This window comes from Centroberyx gerrardi, chromosome 13 (genome assembly GCF_048128805.1).
Source record: "Centroberyx gerrardi isolate f3 chromosome 13, fCenGer3.hap1.cur.20231027, whole genome shotgun sequence".
Taxonomy (NCBI): Eukaryota; Metazoa; Chordata; class Actinopteri; order Beryciformes; family Berycidae; genus Centroberyx; species Centroberyx gerrardi.
Window position 1 is genome coordinate 22,670,111 of NC_136009.1, and position 16,870 is coordinate 22,686,980.

Genomic DNA, 16,870 nt, shown 5'->3' on the forward strand with positions numbered 1-16,870 from the left:
ATGGATAAAGTTATCAATTGCTTGTTTGCTGCAATAACCCTGCTGCTGTCCGTCCGAGGGGAAGTTTATAAAGGTAAGGATTACCTGAAAATGTTTGGCACGTATATGCGCAGTCTTATTTTATGCCACAGCCGGGGATGTAGTGGATGGTAAAGCCGCCTAAACTCAGTTTGCCCACCTTTTCATTTGCGGAATAGAGTTTATTCATCTGTTTTTTAGGGCTGACATGAATCTGTGTGATGTAAATTCATAATACATATAATAGTTACTAGTGTCAAACTGCTGTAAGTTATATGAAGACGGCGTTCTTTAAAGGAAAAGCTTAAGTTCATGTTTTCTGGAAATATAATTGAGTTTTGGTGGTTGTTCGCTTTGTGATGATCACCGGCTGAAGGTCATAGCTTAATCGCCTTTTATTTCCCGCTGCATTACTGGCCATATTGCCATTCATCAGTAGTTTGTGTCTCACCTTTGGGAGTCTCACGGCGCTGCCGCGCGCCACGGCCAGGTGCGCCGTGGCACCGGGGCACCGACTGGTTTGTATGCCAAGCTTCGACCACGAGTGGAGACAGTTCCGTGTTTGTGTCTAACTTTATCTTGATAAGTTGCTGTCTAATGTGATTAACCTCAAGGGATTCACTCACCGTGGGCTGTCGGTTATACGGTGGTAAGCCTGTATTGGTCCGACCGTCATTATTTTGCCCTGAACTCTATTTGAACTTCATTTGAGTCCCAGTGACCAACTAGTTATTTACTACATTCACCTAAAAGTAAAGTTCCCAATATAATATGCCGTGGATTTATTTCTGGTGCGCATCAGAATCATCTTTGCCAGTCCAAGCTTTCGGTCTTTTTCAACCAATTAGGAAAACCATTTGTAGCTTATATGGATAATGCCATATGCCATAAATGCCATACACCTCTATAATATATAAGTACTGGACTAGGCTATGCACTTTACTTGCATATTGTCTCATTAGTCACTTCACTGAAAGAATTGACGCACAGGTTATTGTATTTTTTTTTTAATAGAATTTGCATTGTGTGTGGCCGTGTCCAGGTTCAAAAAGTTGTGAATTTAAATATTAAAGAGTTCATCTTTAATATTTAAATGCAATTTAGTCTTTCAAACCCTCATTGTTTTGAATGGAAATGTTTCACTTGTATATTCACGTGTATATTTTTAGAGGAGAACGCATGCATTAGGATGGCAGTGAAAAGTGTTTTATTATTGTTGTTATTATTATTGTGTTTATTTTTACATTTGAATCTATGCTTTTGCGTTCTACTTCAAATTTGATGGATTGATTGTTTCACTATCTGGTTGGTTGCTGTCGTTGCAAACTTTCCCTCATAGATAGGAACACAGTAATCTGTCTACTTAAATTAATGATATGCATTGCCACTCAATTACAGTATTCAATGCTATGACAGAACATTAAGTTACCTGGTAGTTAGAGTTATTAGAGTGAAATAATGGCTTTGCAGTCATCTACAATGTAATGGCCATAGATTGCCTGGGGGGACTTTACATAGTCTAAATCAATTCCTAAAAGGGGTCATTTCAGCTGCCTGGGCGATGGCATTATCTTGGTGTAAAGAGGGGCATTAGCCTATGTTCATGCCAATCAATACCTGAATAGACAGTGAATGTCCAGTCTGAGGTCGATGCTGTATTGCCAATACCATAAAAAACTGCATTCAAAAATCTCATAAAATATAGAATTGACTGGCTGTTTGTAGAAGGCGATGATTTCTTTTTCTGCTACTTAGACTGTGAGGTTAAGTTATAATGTGATGTGAGGTTTCAGTTAGTTGGGTGCTTTGGATTCAGCAGACCGTAGGTGCATTTCTCAGAGAGCCTGCTGGGGGCAGCATGGTACACTTATAATGTGATGCCTGGATTATGAAGTTAAACTGCTGAGAGTGGAAGAGCACAAGTCAGATACATGGATCAGAATTCAGATGCAGTATGGAAAGTATGTTTGCCTCTGTCTGTGTTGTGACAGAATTTCATTTACATTGCCTCTCCATATTTTGATCACAACTGTGGTTTAACCAAACAACTAAGCTACTTAAAAACTTGATTTTTATTTGATTTATGTTATCTAGGTTAGTCCTACTCACATTAAGGACCTCTTTTACAGGGGAGAACTGGCTGAGACAGCAGAGTCAAGCAGAACATGAATAAAAAACATTTCACAATAAATGAATAGTTTAATAGTTCAACTAGTCGGAGTCATACAGCAGAGTATTAATGCCATAAGGCGATTTTAGTGATTGAGAACTCTCTTACCCTGAAGCTCAAAGTATTCCCAGTCCATTTTTGTGGGAGGTTTATCAGTCTTGCCCGCTGGCAACCTTAGGATTGGGAGATTTATTGGAGTGGGTTGCACTGCGAGCTCCCAGTGGTGCTGAAACTATCGATAAATGTGGTCCTAATTGCATGAGTGTGTGTGTAAATATGTAAACCAGGAAGAAATCAATTGGATGTGTTTTAGTCTCCCCGGCTAGGTGACGGATTAGCCACACATGGCTGGAGAGGTAGAGGCTAAATATGAGACTCCAGCCATCATTTATTATGGAGAACATGTGATAACAGCTCAAGTGATGATTAGATCAGAGAAGCAACCGGAGTATCAGTCAACTTCGATACTCAACATCCTGCAGTGTTCACCCTCTGACTTTACAACCTCAATTGGATCATAGTGATCATCTTTTAATTTAAACAAAAAGAATAACACTGACTCCATAAGCATCAGTTTCATCTCCTCCCTTTGTGAACTTGCCTATGCACCTGCGTATCTGTTCACACTGGCATGCTAGAGATGAACTGTTCTTTTATTCTTTTCCCCCGTTGGACTCACAACGCCCACTGGGTGCTCTAAGTTCAGAAACCAAGTAAAAACAACACTATAAATCACTTGTTGTGTATGGCCAGCGCTTGTGTTTTCTACATTATGAGGACAGTGTTTTTTTCTGGCACGCCTGGCCTTTGATATCTATACTCTGTCTTTTGACCGAGCACATTAAATTCCAGGGAGCAGTGCGCTTTGTTATGTTTACCACCTTCTCCAACAGCCATAAAACCTGCCTTGTTTTCTGATAGGGGTTAGCCGTGTGTTGAGAATAATGCCCGTGCTCCGAGTGTAGAGCTGTACTTTGTCATTGCAGAGTGACTGCCGCTGATAGCGTCCTGGTTGACCGATCCTGATTGCCATCCAAGCTGTGACTAAGGAGTAAAACAACGCGTTGTCTGCTTGGGAAGATAAACAGCACTTCATTTGAAGTCTGGCAATAATTTAGATAGTTTTTCACTCATGAAATGTTTCTTTTTTCTTTTTTTTTTTTACCCCAGCTGACTCAGATTTAATAGAGACTTTCCCGAAAGGTGTCTTGAAGGGTGGCAGTTTCCTTTGTGTGAGCCAGTGGAGAATGAAATTAAATATGCATGTGATTTTTTTTTTTTTTTTTTTTTAAAGATGGCTTCAACCACGTTGGGAAAAAAGCTTCTCGGTGATTGATGATAGTACAAAGCAGAAATTGAGGTGTCTACGTTCTCCTGTAACTTTGCTTTCAGACGCTTTTTTATTATGATGATAATGAAGGCGGTGGAAACCCATGGATTTACTGAACCTGTTCAAACATTGTGTTACATGTAAAGTGTGACTTCCTGGGGATGGGTTGGCTGAGCTTGTCAGCAGAGCTGTCTCGGACTGATCATTGCTATTAGACATAGGGATGTGTCACTTTGAGTACTAAACTTGAAGAATTGGCAAATATCAAGTGCTGATCTGAACTCAACAACACAGACTGAGACCATTAGTGTGGAGTCACTAGATAAAAATGACTGGAATATTATCCATTTTTCACCATTAGAGAGGTCTAACACTTCTGTGTGTGAAAAAGGCAGAAATTGAAGTCACTTTGATCTCATTTCTAATGTGTTACATGCCTTTTGGTACAGGATTTTAGTATTTGGGAAATTCTTGACCAATACAGATACTCTATTTTAACATGGTATCTTCCCAGTATCTGATGCTAGTATTGGTATCTGCGCATCTTTGTCCTACACCTAATGATAGACAACAGTGCTAGTCAAAAAGGAAAAATCCATCCTAAAACACTTTAACACTGTTAAAAAAACAGCTATTGTCGATGAACCTTGCATTTCGGGGTCCATTTTGTTGTTTGGTGGTGTGTTTCTCTTATTCCTGTGGACAGCTGGCCAAACGTAGATGACATGACGTCACGTTGAGATATTTCCAGTGCAGCAACAATGGAGTATGATAGCAAAAACAAATTTGAGCTAGCTGTCCACCATTTTGCTCTGATGTTCAACAATCATACAGAAAGAAATCCATCGCAGAAGAGATAGAGATCCAATTTTTTTTCACCAACTATACCCTCAATAGACCAGAATGCAATGCAGCCACAAGACGTGTTGCTCCTACTATACTATCATCCTCACCTACGCATAAAACCAACAGCTGAATGCAACAAGTTCAGGTCCGTTCTCTGGGGGTTGTTAAAAGTCATTCTGGGACACGTAGGAAATCACTAACTGAAGCAGAAATAGAAAAGGAAGGTTGAGGGAAAGTGGGTGAAAATGTGAAAAAGTAAATTACAACACTTCATCACAAAGTAACTCCTGGAATGCATTTAACATCACAGATTTATGATACATGGCAGCGTAAGAGTATCTGAGGGTGGATTTGTCCTTTAATTCAGACAGAGAACAGCACAACTTGAGCCTGAGCAGCCAATAGTCTGGACATTGAATCAGACTTGGCTCCGTCCCATTCCAAGATTGAAACATGATGTGGACGCCATTGGCACAGTTGGTAAATAACACTCACCAGAACGTCAGCTGACATGGCTATTCTGTTACACAACACCAGGACATATTAACCCATGAGGCATCAGTGGGTTTACATCAGGGATGAATCAGTATGATTTCTATAGACGGGTAATTTCTTGTTCTAACTTTTTTTCTCCTCATGTGCCTTTTTTAATCACTTGCCTTATTGTATTCTATCATAGTGCAAAATAAACTAAAAACGAATAGAAGCAGTGTTACAGGTAGGCCTATGTGTTGGCCTATCACAAGCATCTTTAAGCAAAAGAAAGAGTAAAATCTCAGAATGTGAAGTCTACCAATACGGTTCATCATCTTCATATCCCCTGAGTGCCACTCCACATTCAATCATTAGCTGTTGATTTGCAAGTGATTTTATTTACATTCTTGAGAGGCGGTAATAGTTTGAAGTTCATTCTCGAGGCGGCTGATGTGGCGATGTTATCTGGGAGCTCTCCAGCGGAATGGTAATTGGCCTTGAGATGTGACTGTGTGAAGGATGCTGGACAAACAGAGATGCTCTAATTATACACAGCTCCTTCTTCAAATGAAGAGGATAAAAGCTAATGAATCGCACACAGGCCAGCACAGGGGCTGCCTAATGAAGAGAGAGTGAGAGACAGAGAGGGAAGTGTTTGTAAGGGAGAAAGAGAGAAGGAGTTAGAGAGAGAGAGAGAGGGAGAGAGAGAGACAGAGAGAGAGAGACAGAGAGAGAGAGAGACAGAGAGAGAGAGCTTGTTGGCCATGCACGAACAATTCTGTGATCTCATCACCATGTAAAAAAAAAAAAGAAAAAAAAAAACTTGGTAGAAAAACAACAACTTGTTATGCAGCGGATCATGTTTACAGAAGTCTGCATTCATTGTAGGTGGCTGAGAGAGTCCAGGCGCTCAGGAAAATTTCACTAATTAATGCTCCAAGGGTCTCAATTGTTATTAAAGTTGACGAGAAGGAGGAGGGGAAGAGGGGAGGAGTAGGAGAAGCGGTTGAAATCAGGACATTAAGGTGCGGCTGTTCACTTGATGGTTAGGCCCACACTCCGAATACCAGGGTGGGTGAAATAAAATAAAATATTATCTTGGATGATACAGCTGAGAATGAAATCTTTAGCATTAAGCCATGCCTAGCAGTTGCACCAATGGTTTTACATTCTGACTTGACTGAATTGACTGAATTAACACTGCACACACACACACCTCACTTATCTTGGAAACTGTCCGTTCTATCAGCTGGTTTCTATTCAGTTGTGTAGCCTATAACCCAGGGGTTATAATGTGAATTGAAATTGATTCTGATAGCGCACACTTTGATTGTGGTTCAGGTGAGCGCAGCCTTGACCTGAGCGCCTTGAAGCTTAATTTCAACTCTGTCAGATCAGCCTGGCACCGCGGCTTTGATGCCGGAGTAACGTACTTGAAAAACTGCCATTTGTGCCCCACGCAGGGCGAAGTTTCTCCTATAATTTCTTGAATAAGTTGAGTCGCCTCCTTCACGGGACAAATGCACTTGCAGACTTGGAAGGAGAGCCTTTTTCATGCCAAAAAGCTGTCTGCGTAGGCTGCTCGCACAACTGGTGGCAGTGTAGGTGGTGGCAGTGGGGGGGCTGCTGCTGTTTCACCTTGTCTCCTGTTATTTATTAGGCTCCTGTCAATGCTCAGGCAGTAGGCAGGTGTACATCCTTCCTCCTCCCCCCACCCAGGCCTTATGAGTATAACCAGGGGCGAAATTCTCCATTACTGTCAGTCTGAATCTGTCGCCGTCACATTAGCGCACGTCATGGAGTCATTAATGCATTAGGCCTTGTTTGAGCGCCAGTTATTTGCATTGGCTTTTACACTGTCTATTTGCCCTCGTGCTAAAAGCTGCCTGGGTTGAACCTATTGACCATTTAACTGTTCAATAATGATGCAATCCCTGAGGATGAATTAGGCCACAATGGTTCTGTTGAATGATGGTTATTTAGAGAGAAAAACATTATCCATCATATTTCATTGCTGAGATACATCACCACCTGAGATGTATAGGAACAAGTATAACACAATTAAAAAGAAATTATTATTATCATTATTATTATTTGTATTATTATTATTACTATTATTATTATTATTATCATCACAATTCTTATTATGATTATTGTTATCATTATTATTATTATGATATCTATTTTTATCCAGAGACACCCCTCTAGCATATGATCTTACCATTAACAGTGGAGTACACTGTTCTCCCCCCTTCTCCTCCACTTCTTCCTCCCAAAGCAGAATGTACCTGATTATGCTCCTATCGGTCACACTCTGGCGCCTATTTGGAGGCTGTTATCTGCTTGCGGTGGAGACTCCTCGGGGAAGCATACAGCCGATAAGAGACTGTTGTTCTGTAAACAGCCCTCTGACCTCCTCAGGCTGGGCTTGGCTCCTTTTCAAATGGGCCTCTTTTGTATTGCCCCTAAGCCCAAACCTCCGCGTGACTAATTCCCCAGGGGGGAGGTTTAATGGCATTACTGTACGCACTGCACCACGCAGGGTGGTCACATTGGAGCTGTCAGGGCCTGGTGGGAGGGGGGGGAGGATGAGACGGGGGAGGCACAACGCTGGAGAAAGGATGTGCTGTTTTCTCCTTCGCTCAACGTTCGGAAAATCGGGAAGATAATGTGGATGACCCCTTTATGCACCTAAACCAGAAGCAGCTTGGAGGGAATGGAGATATCTCTGCTGTGATGATACAGTGGTATCTTCCTTCAAAGTGTATCAAGTTTTTAACTTTTAACCTTGTAGCAGATGCTGTATCGTTTCATCTGAATCATATTCTCACCACAGTCCACTAACTCACTGAAATCTGACATGAGCCAAGTCCATTAGTAGTTCTTCTGGGGACAACTTGGCTAACTGCTGGACCGTCACACTACCAATGACCATCAGTGGGCACCGCTGATACCAACTCTCTCAGTTTCTAATACAGGCCTTGTTTAATGTGCCAGTGTGCTACTGCAAACAATGCATTGAAAATCAGTAGCCAAGGGCTGTACTGCGGTGCAGTGTTGTATTAAATCAGTCTGGTGTTAAACACTGCTTCATCTGTGTGGCTATTGAGACACACAGCTGCAGGGCCTGTGTTAAAGACAGAGCAAACACAAAACAATAACTGGAAAAGATGATGCTTGGCTTGAAGCTTGACTCTCACCCTGTAATCAGAGTTTGCCACACGCTAAAGAAATTACAGGGCACAGGAGTCATTAGAACTGTGAGCACAGCTCAGCGTCGCAAACGGAAACAAGGTTGAAAACACATGTTTTCGGGATAATGCACATCTGAATAAACAAAACGGTGAAAATCTGACATGTTGATTGTAATGATAGTACACTGCCGGCCGGGGGATATATTCAGTTGGATGTGATGTCTCAGAGACTTATTGCTGTCAGGGCAAAAGAGGGAGTAATTAATGTGGAAGGCCTGTAGCGTTAGTTGCTTTTTCAACAACATTATCATCAGTCCCAGTGCCTCAGCATCGCATCACTATCATGTCAAATAGTCTTCTGCACTAGCACTCCAACAACAAGTTAGAACAAAATTAAATAGACATGTTTGGTTGTCTAAGTTAATAAACAATCATATTCGAGTTGTTGTTTTTCGCCTGGAAAGCAGTTTGTGTCCAGTTACTTTATGTCTCTCTGCACATTATAGCCTCAAGAGCTACAACCTAAAACGCATTGAACACAGGCATAACTGTAAGTGGTGATGTGAATATATTTGTTCAGCTTGAATATCATTACCCACTGCTGAAGCGATGGTTTGACTAAAATGCAAACATATCTTTTTTTCCCTGTCCTACTAAGTCTCTGAGCAAGTCCCAGGGCTGACTGAGGATTTCCCTATTGCCCTTGCCAGATCTGAGTGGGGCATTATTCATAATAGGATCCCAGCTGAAGGTAAACAGCAGCTCCGGATACACAGAGAGAGGCAGGGCCAAGAAAAAAACAAAAAAAACACACATTCATCCTCGGCAACTGGATTCTCATGAAAAAATGTATTTTGTGAATTCCCCTATTTTTGTTGTCTTGTTGGTAAACCAAACTTAAACATCTCTTTATCTCTTTTATTGTTGGCTGCCTGTCATGGTTTTAGCTATTTCCACTTTAACATACTTGTCCCTCTCCGCTGTCAGCAGATTGTTAAAATGGTAATTAATATCTTTTGTAATGCTAACAGGCATAAAGAAAGACTGGTTGCACCATTAGTGAGTTAGCTGTGGTGATATATTGTCACATTCACCTCGATAATGCTAAATTAAGCAATCTAAATGTATTACAAACCATGCAAGGAAACATGCACACTTAACTACACTTAAGTGAATGTTTATTCGACAAATTAACATATTGCACATTTAAGAACTTTGTCGAATACTTGTCTAATGAAATAGGAACTAAAAGTGACTGTCTCACATCTCTTGTTTATTTCCAAAGTAAATAATGCCAGGGCTTGTCAGCTGCCGCATTTTTCTTTGCCATGCACTCATCATATTCAATGACCTGGTTGTATTTCAAGTGATGAAACAAATTGCTCGTGTTCACTTTCAGAGTTGGCGCTGTTTTCCAACAGTGTTTGCACTTAACTTTGCTATAATCTGCATCACATTTGCTGAAGCCAAAATATGCCAAAATGACCGATGTAGAATCTTTTTTCAGTAGCAGGTTGTCACTTATGATAATTCTCGCTAGTGTCTACAGTCAGGAATCGTAGGATACTGAGGCTATTTTATTTTATTTTTTTTAAACAGCCCCGGATGTGACTATATATTATAGTTTTTCTCAAGAGCACAGCACAAACAATGTGGAAAAACTTTTACTGAACTGTGAGAGATCCATAACGTCGGTATCTGTGAGTTTTCGGTATACCGCCCAGTCCCACCCTGCAAGTCCCTGGACAGCCTGTGTGGCTCATCTCAGCAGCTCCACAGGCTTATTTAGTCACTGGGAAGTTGAGGCAGCATCAAACAGCGGAGATCAGGATTGCGGTGGCTTGGTGAGGCAGAGGCACACAGGCTGGGTCCAGAGGATGAATAATTCACTCCCACGAGCCCAGACTTCTTGCCGTGAGACTAATATTCAGCAGCACCTGTGTGTCTAAAAAACCTCCCCCTCCGCCCCACCAGGTTCCTCTCCCCGGGGGAAACCTCACCCCGCTATCACCCCGGCTGTGCATTCTCCAGAGTGTCAGGATAGCGTCGGCGTGGCTGGAATGCAAGGCTGAGATGACAGATTGAACAGAGGAAACGTAGTTCGGCGTACAGTAGACCGCTGAGCGACTGGTGTCACAAATACTGAGGGAAAGTTTGAACACAATGCACACGCTGCTGCAGCTCACCTGCAGGTTGCCTGAGTTTTCAAATTATAAATATCGCTTCTCTGTCAGGTTTGTCAAGTGATTGTTTGCAGTGAGCTGCTAGCAGTCAGGTGTCACATTGTTATGATGTTATTGTTGTATGCGTAACAATGGCATATTGGCATGGCTGCTGTGATTGTGGTTTGACTGAAGTTTGACATCGCCACGCTGAATGTACTCCTCCTACCTCTGCCAGTTGTTTCCCCTCATCCTATCATTCCAACTTTCATCATTCAGCCTTCATTTCTATAATTATCTGAACAAAAGACACTCATGACTGCACAAAGACATAACAAGCATTGACAGATTGACTGTATCCAAGCATGAGTGTGTGTAGGCGTATGCGCACAAATACACGTGTGCATGCTTGTATTCATGGACTGCGCTTAGAGTGTGTGTGTGTGTGTCTGAGTGTGCACACTTTCTATCTGTGTGTATGTGTTTGCGCACACATGCCTGTGTGTATCCTGCGTGTGCATACCCAGTGTCTGTGTCTTGTGTGTGTGTGCTGTGTGTGTGTGTGTGTGTTTCCACCTTGTCCCTGTGTGTCAGGTAGTGGACCCATCTCAGGCTTATTATCAGGGATGTGACAGAAGGCGGCAGGCAGCAGCGGCGACGCCTTAATGAAACCTGGGCCCTGGCTAATTGGTGACACCGTGGCGCTGGGGAATGAGAGAGGCAGTAACCAGACTGGCAGGACGAACAGAGAGGACAGCAGGTCCGGCCCTCACACCGGTGAATTAAGCCCGTCATGTTCATTTGTAGAAGACACAGGAGGAGGGAACACCCACACTCTTCTTATCAAAATCCTGCAAAATGCAAACTCCCCGCTGATAGACCAAAGATAGCCCCCGTAACACCATTTTCTCCTCAATGGGTTTTTCCTTTTCAATCTTCTCCTTTTTCATTAGACCCTGTCAGTTCTTTCTCCTTTGCACTCACTTTCAAAGACCCAAGTTTTGCTGCGCTGAACTTTACCCCCTTGTCTTTAACCTCACCATGTCATGGTGCGTGGTTAGTAGGTGGTATTCAGCACTTCAGGGGAGAACTGGAATCAGCGGGGGGCATGCACTTAAGCAACAAAACCAAGTGGATTTTGTATTTGTAACAAAAGCCAATAGGCCTTAAGCTGGGACTGGATGGAAATGCCTGAGGTTGTCAGTAGTTCTGCCTGCCTGGCCTTGGGCCGGCTGTCTGACCCCTCCGCCTCACAGAGGAGGCAGCATGGCTCCCCGAGGTGCTCCAGGGCTCCAGGGCTCCATCCGGGGTGTCAGAGCTGACCTTTCACTGCTGGTGGGAGGGGCGATGTGCAGCTAGCCGCTATCTGCCATGCCCCCGGTAGTGTTTAATGCCTCAACATGGACCACTGGGGCCTACCCGAATGCTATCTTTGAATAATTGCAAATGAGGTTTAGTTGTGTTGCTCAGTTTGTCTAATATTGATAATGATGACTGCTGCTCGCCTCATTTATTTCTATCACCGATCATTATCTGTCACTGAAACTCAGAATCATCTCAGCCACCTCCAGTTTCATTGTGAAGAATGGCTTACTTAGAATGTCCATATGGTCAGCAATTCATTTACTAAAAGAACAAGTAAAGCAATTGCATGGCAGCTTAAGAAAAATTCAATCCTGAGGCTAAAAGGTGTCCAAATCCGTTTCTACCCGCCATCTTCATTTTCACTGGCTCACATCTGAGGCTGAGCGCGTTCATCCCAGATGATCAGGATGAAAGATCTGGATGGGGTGACGGTGTTGTTTTAGACCCTACATGTAATGACCTGATCAAACATCCTCCGTACACATGGGCTGACAAACATCACAACGAATCAGATTCCCTTCCACCTCACTTCTCTCCTTCTGACTCTCGTGACAGATCTAGCCCAAGTCTGTGATCTGGCTGTCCTCGACTACATGGGGAGATCAAAGAAGGCAAAAACATTTACATAAGAGATTATGTATGAGTTTTAATTAGTGCTGCCTCTGCAATGACAACAAAAAAAGATATGTGATTTTTGCATCATATGGCTAGAAGATGAAACGAAGGTGGAGTGATATTTATAATAACCAGGTCTCAGCTTTAGTGTCACATTTTTAATTGGAGAAATCCCTAAAGATCGTCCAACTTTTCCAGGAGCACCTGACTCCAAAAGATAGATTAGGATTAGTCTTATTAATTTTTGCTAATGCATTCATACACATTCATTTTCTCCAGGATAATTACATGTTTTGCTTTGATGGCTGGCCTCCTAATTCCGTATGCCCAAGTGTACTGCTGCAACCCCAGTAGTGCATATCTCTTCCACACCACCCCCAACTCCATCCTATACAAATTAGGTTACTTCACCCTCCTAATTCTTCTCAAAAGTATGTGTAGTTGTCATATTACATCAAGGTACTGCATTATAATGATTTAGAATGAATGCTGCAAGATTATCGCTATAGGGAAAAAGATGGATTTCTGCTATAGTCTTTACAGTTACCATGCTACAGTAGGTTATCATGTTTATTGCATGTGGAGAATTATTCTGGAGATGTGTCAATTGACAAGGCTGTGAGAGAAATCTTTTTAATAAGTCTGTCTGTGCTATACAGCATGTCATTAGAGGCAATTTCCCTGCCACAAAGAGGGTCAGCAGAGGGGTCACATTGTTTTGTGTGCTCATTGGACGATTATCTGGAATCTGGGGGAAAAAAAGACAATTTTTGAAATTTCATTCTAATCATTCTAAGTAGCTTGGCGAGGTGGAAGTTCATCTTGCATACTTGTGAAAGGGTACGTTTTTCAGAGATTAAATAGGACGCCCTCGGATGTGCGCACCTTATCTCACCCTAATACACTAGCACACACACTACTGAGCAGTCACAGTAGCGAGGCATAGAGGCTTATCCTCTTGTGGGAGGAGCTGACATTTACTCTGAAAACTCACCTTTGGTTTCTGCCTGTGGATTTATGATATCACTCTTATCTAGATTCCATCGCAATTTTTCATTACTGTTGTACTCTAGCAGTGCAGCTCGTGTGACTTTCTGTCATGCCCTGTAAGATTTGCCTTCACACAATTAAGATTGAGTTGTCTGAATAGTTTGGTCTTGCATCGGTGATGCGTCTTGAAATGTAAGTAATTTGTAATCATAGCAAAGATATGCATTGACATTTGGATGTGTGCATTAGGTCTGCATCGTGGCCTCATGCGATGATGTTGGACTGGATGCCAGACAGTCTTCTGGCTGCAGTGGTGGAACGTTCAAACACTGTGCTTAATTAATGTTTCGCCCGAGTTGCTCCAATTCTGTCAATCCCTAATTCCAGGAGGGATATTATCCTTTGCCCGTTAATAAGTTTTTAAACATCTTTTCAATTTACTTGGGAATATGTAGAGATTTGCTTAACATGTTTAATATATCTACACCACTGCTCTCTTAGGAAAAAGTCAACAGCAGCTGTCTCGTCAGGCGTGATTTGCGAAGGAAATTTTCTTAGCCATGAATCTCATTTCCCCTCATTTGTGTTCTCAAATCAAAAGGACTAAGGAACTTAGTCCTTATAGTTACAACTTGCTTTAACCAATTAGCTACATGGGGGTCTGAAAGCAAATTTGGTGCAGTGGAGAGCCATTCACCTGACCTAGCTCTGGGTTCTTATTTGTTTAAATGTCATGTAAAAAAGCCCCAGCTGTAGACAGGCTGTATTCCACCCCAGTGGGCATGCATGATGTTAATGCCCCCTAATATCTGGCAGCACACTGTCTGATACTCAGAATAATGAGGAAAACACTTGAAACCCGGATAATCTCTCAAAACATGCATGCTCTGCCCCGAAATTAGACAGATCACATTTCGTTGTTTTTTGGTGGCAGCCCTGGGCCAAACAAGTGATTTTTGGTGTCCAATCAACACATCAGCGCCACCATGAAAAAAAGCCACCATGGGAGCCCTTAATTACGAATTTGACCAGGGAGACCTCTGAAATGACACTAGGCCTCGCAAACAGGCAACAATAATAAAATCCATCTCTCTTGCCATTAACAACCCTAGAACACCGGGCTTCACTTCACACTGCTTTCAGTGAAGGAGGAAATTGAACACTAGCCAAGTTTGTCAACGCTATCAGCAACTTTTGCAGATAGCCAATTAATGTTTAGGGGTTCTTTTCAATTCTAAAAATGTTGGTTTATAAAATAGTGAAATTGGCTGTTGGATTTTAGAATCCATCAGTCACTGTGGCCGTTGGACAAAAAGGTTAGTCTCCTGCGCTGCATTCAATTGGATGTACCAACAATGCTACATTCACTTTTAGGGATGGGACGATATATATCGAAATTCAATATATCGCAATACAAAAATGTGACTATACTTATCATGGGGCAGAAAAATGAGTTGCGATATTATCTCCATTTTATTCTGCTGTAGTAATCACAAATGAGACGGCTTGCCTATCACTGTTTCACAAACTCTCCACTGAAATTATATTATTTGTACTTTCTAATGACATTTTTAAATTGTTGTTTACATTCTAGCAAGCCAATGCCATTGCTAGAACATAATCCTGCACAGTCATACTTTGTTGTCGTGGAACTTTTATTTACTTTTATTACATCGTATCGTGGTTGTATCGAATCGTGAACCCTATATCAAGCATATCCTCCCATCCCCATTCACTTTCCTATAGCTGCAGGTGAACTATAGGTTGCAGGTCCTATAGAGCTGATACCAGCAAGGATCCTGTGGCAGAAAAAAACAAAACAAGTTGTAGCCCACTGGTGCTCCCTGCATGTTCTCCTCACGCTGACGGTGCCGTCGCCCCAGGACACGGCGTGGGCCTCCGGAGGCAGGGCGTCTCCGGCGCGCAGACAGATCTGCGGAGACAGGGAACACTTGGGCAGACAGACACCTCGCCCGGGCGCCTGCTGCCATTTAACAGTCTCCCCCTGCTTTGAACTGACATTTCTGTTTTACCTTCTCTCGTCCGACTCATCGCCCCTGCTTTGCCGCTGCCGCTGTTGACTTGTCTACAGGAAAAAAAACATGGGGATCTAGGTGTGAGCGGGGAGAGGGGAGGCTTATTCCCAAGGACAAACAGAACCTATACCACATGTGGCACAGAGTATATCTGTCTTTGAATTGTCCTTCCTCGGCAGCCAACCGGACTTGGCAACACCATACTGTGGTAAGAGGGATACTGGCCTGCACCCGAGGGAGAGTGGTGAGGCTGATGAGCTCCCTGCGGCCGGGCCAGGTGCTTCTGCCGGAGTCAGAGAGGCGGTGTGGAGTGGCGGTACCACAGGAGGGATGTTTGACATGATAACATAGCCTGCCGACTCCTCGTTCCCTCGCCACCCGGCAGCACGACCACACAGCTTAATCCTCCTTCCACGAGGGCAGAGCTGAAACGCTCGCTCCCCTCCTCTCTCAATCCTCTGTCAAAACAAGGGGGTTTTGTCAGCCATAAGGGTGTTGCATCCCTCTCAGTCCCTGCCAACGGAAGCGCTATTACTGCCTGCCAATGCCCCGGGAAAAAAAAAAAAACCCAATATGCATATTATTCTAATACCAGCCGTCAGCGCCTGGAATTACTCGGCATGATAGCATAATGAATGCAGTGCCTTGTAGGTTTCTACATAAAGCTGTTTTGCCACTTGGATGAATAATTCATACTAGCCCAGAGGCAATAAATCAGCCAGGCAAGAACTAAGAAAATTAGCTACCAATTAGTGTTTATTTATGGTGATAGTCGTTTTTTATTCTCAGTCTTAGCACCGAAAATATATATATGCAAAGTAAAGTTTTGGTGACCTCTCTGACATTGGGAGTACAAATGAAGAGAGAGAAGGGGGGAACAGGAGGAAGAGGAGAAGAGGGTTTGACTGTAGGATGAATCAGACGACCCCCGCTCCTCTCTCTCTCAGCGGGGTTATTGGACTCTGTGACGCCTGGCTCACCCAGCTTCCAGACACATAGTATCAGAGTCAGCCTCTCAAAGCAGATTGATCACATCTCTCCGCAAATGATGTAAAGGGGACTTTGTTGACTGAAGGGATGCGACGTGAGGTTTGATGCTGCCGCTGGTGAGCTAAACCTCTGTCTCCTTGGAGCGAGCGCCCCCCCCCCCCCCCCCCCCCCCCCCCCCCCACCTCCACCACCCACCCCCACCTCCACCTCCACCACCCCCGGCTGTTCCCTACCCCGGCACACTGGCAGCCTGCCCACGTACATTGGTAGTCGTTAGTTGTCGCTGGAGCGAAGCGACATGTCGCTCTGATTCGCAGGCCCTGTTGTTGAAAGTGATCGCTCCTGCCAAGGAGAAACCCTCACCACGGATAAATGGACACTGAACAGCATGTGAACAGAGAGATAAAAATGGCAGAGAGAAAATAAACTAGTCAGCCTCGGAGTCCAGCCGGGCTTCTCAATACCAGAATCTTTGTGGCTGGTGAGCTTTGCAGAGCGGCTGTCAGAGAGAGAGGGAGATTTGGTACAGATGGGTTTGCTGAACTCCTCTTCACTCTTGATTTCCCATTTATTTCTCCTTTATGTTGATATTTGAAAAATAAAGATTTGCCTAAAGTTGAATCCATCACTCTTACAGTGTGTAAAATGCATTAAGTTTGAAAACTCTTACTATTCGGTTT

At 43.2% G+C, this 16,870-nt stretch overlaps 1 protein-coding gene across 2 annotated transcripts in view; it reads left to right on the top strand.

Annotated features, from left to right (window-relative positions):
* LOC139931005 (receptor-type tyrosine-protein phosphatase mu) overlaps positions 1–16,870 on the top strand; it is a 141,427-nt gene continuing 124,557 nt past the window's right edge. For both annotated transcript variants that reach the window (XM_078287972.1, XM_078287971.1), the window contains exon 1: positions 1–73. In XM_078287972.1, coding sequence (XP_078144098.1) covers positions 1–73 — 73 coding nt within the window. The remainder of the gene's footprint in view (positions 74–16,870) is intronic.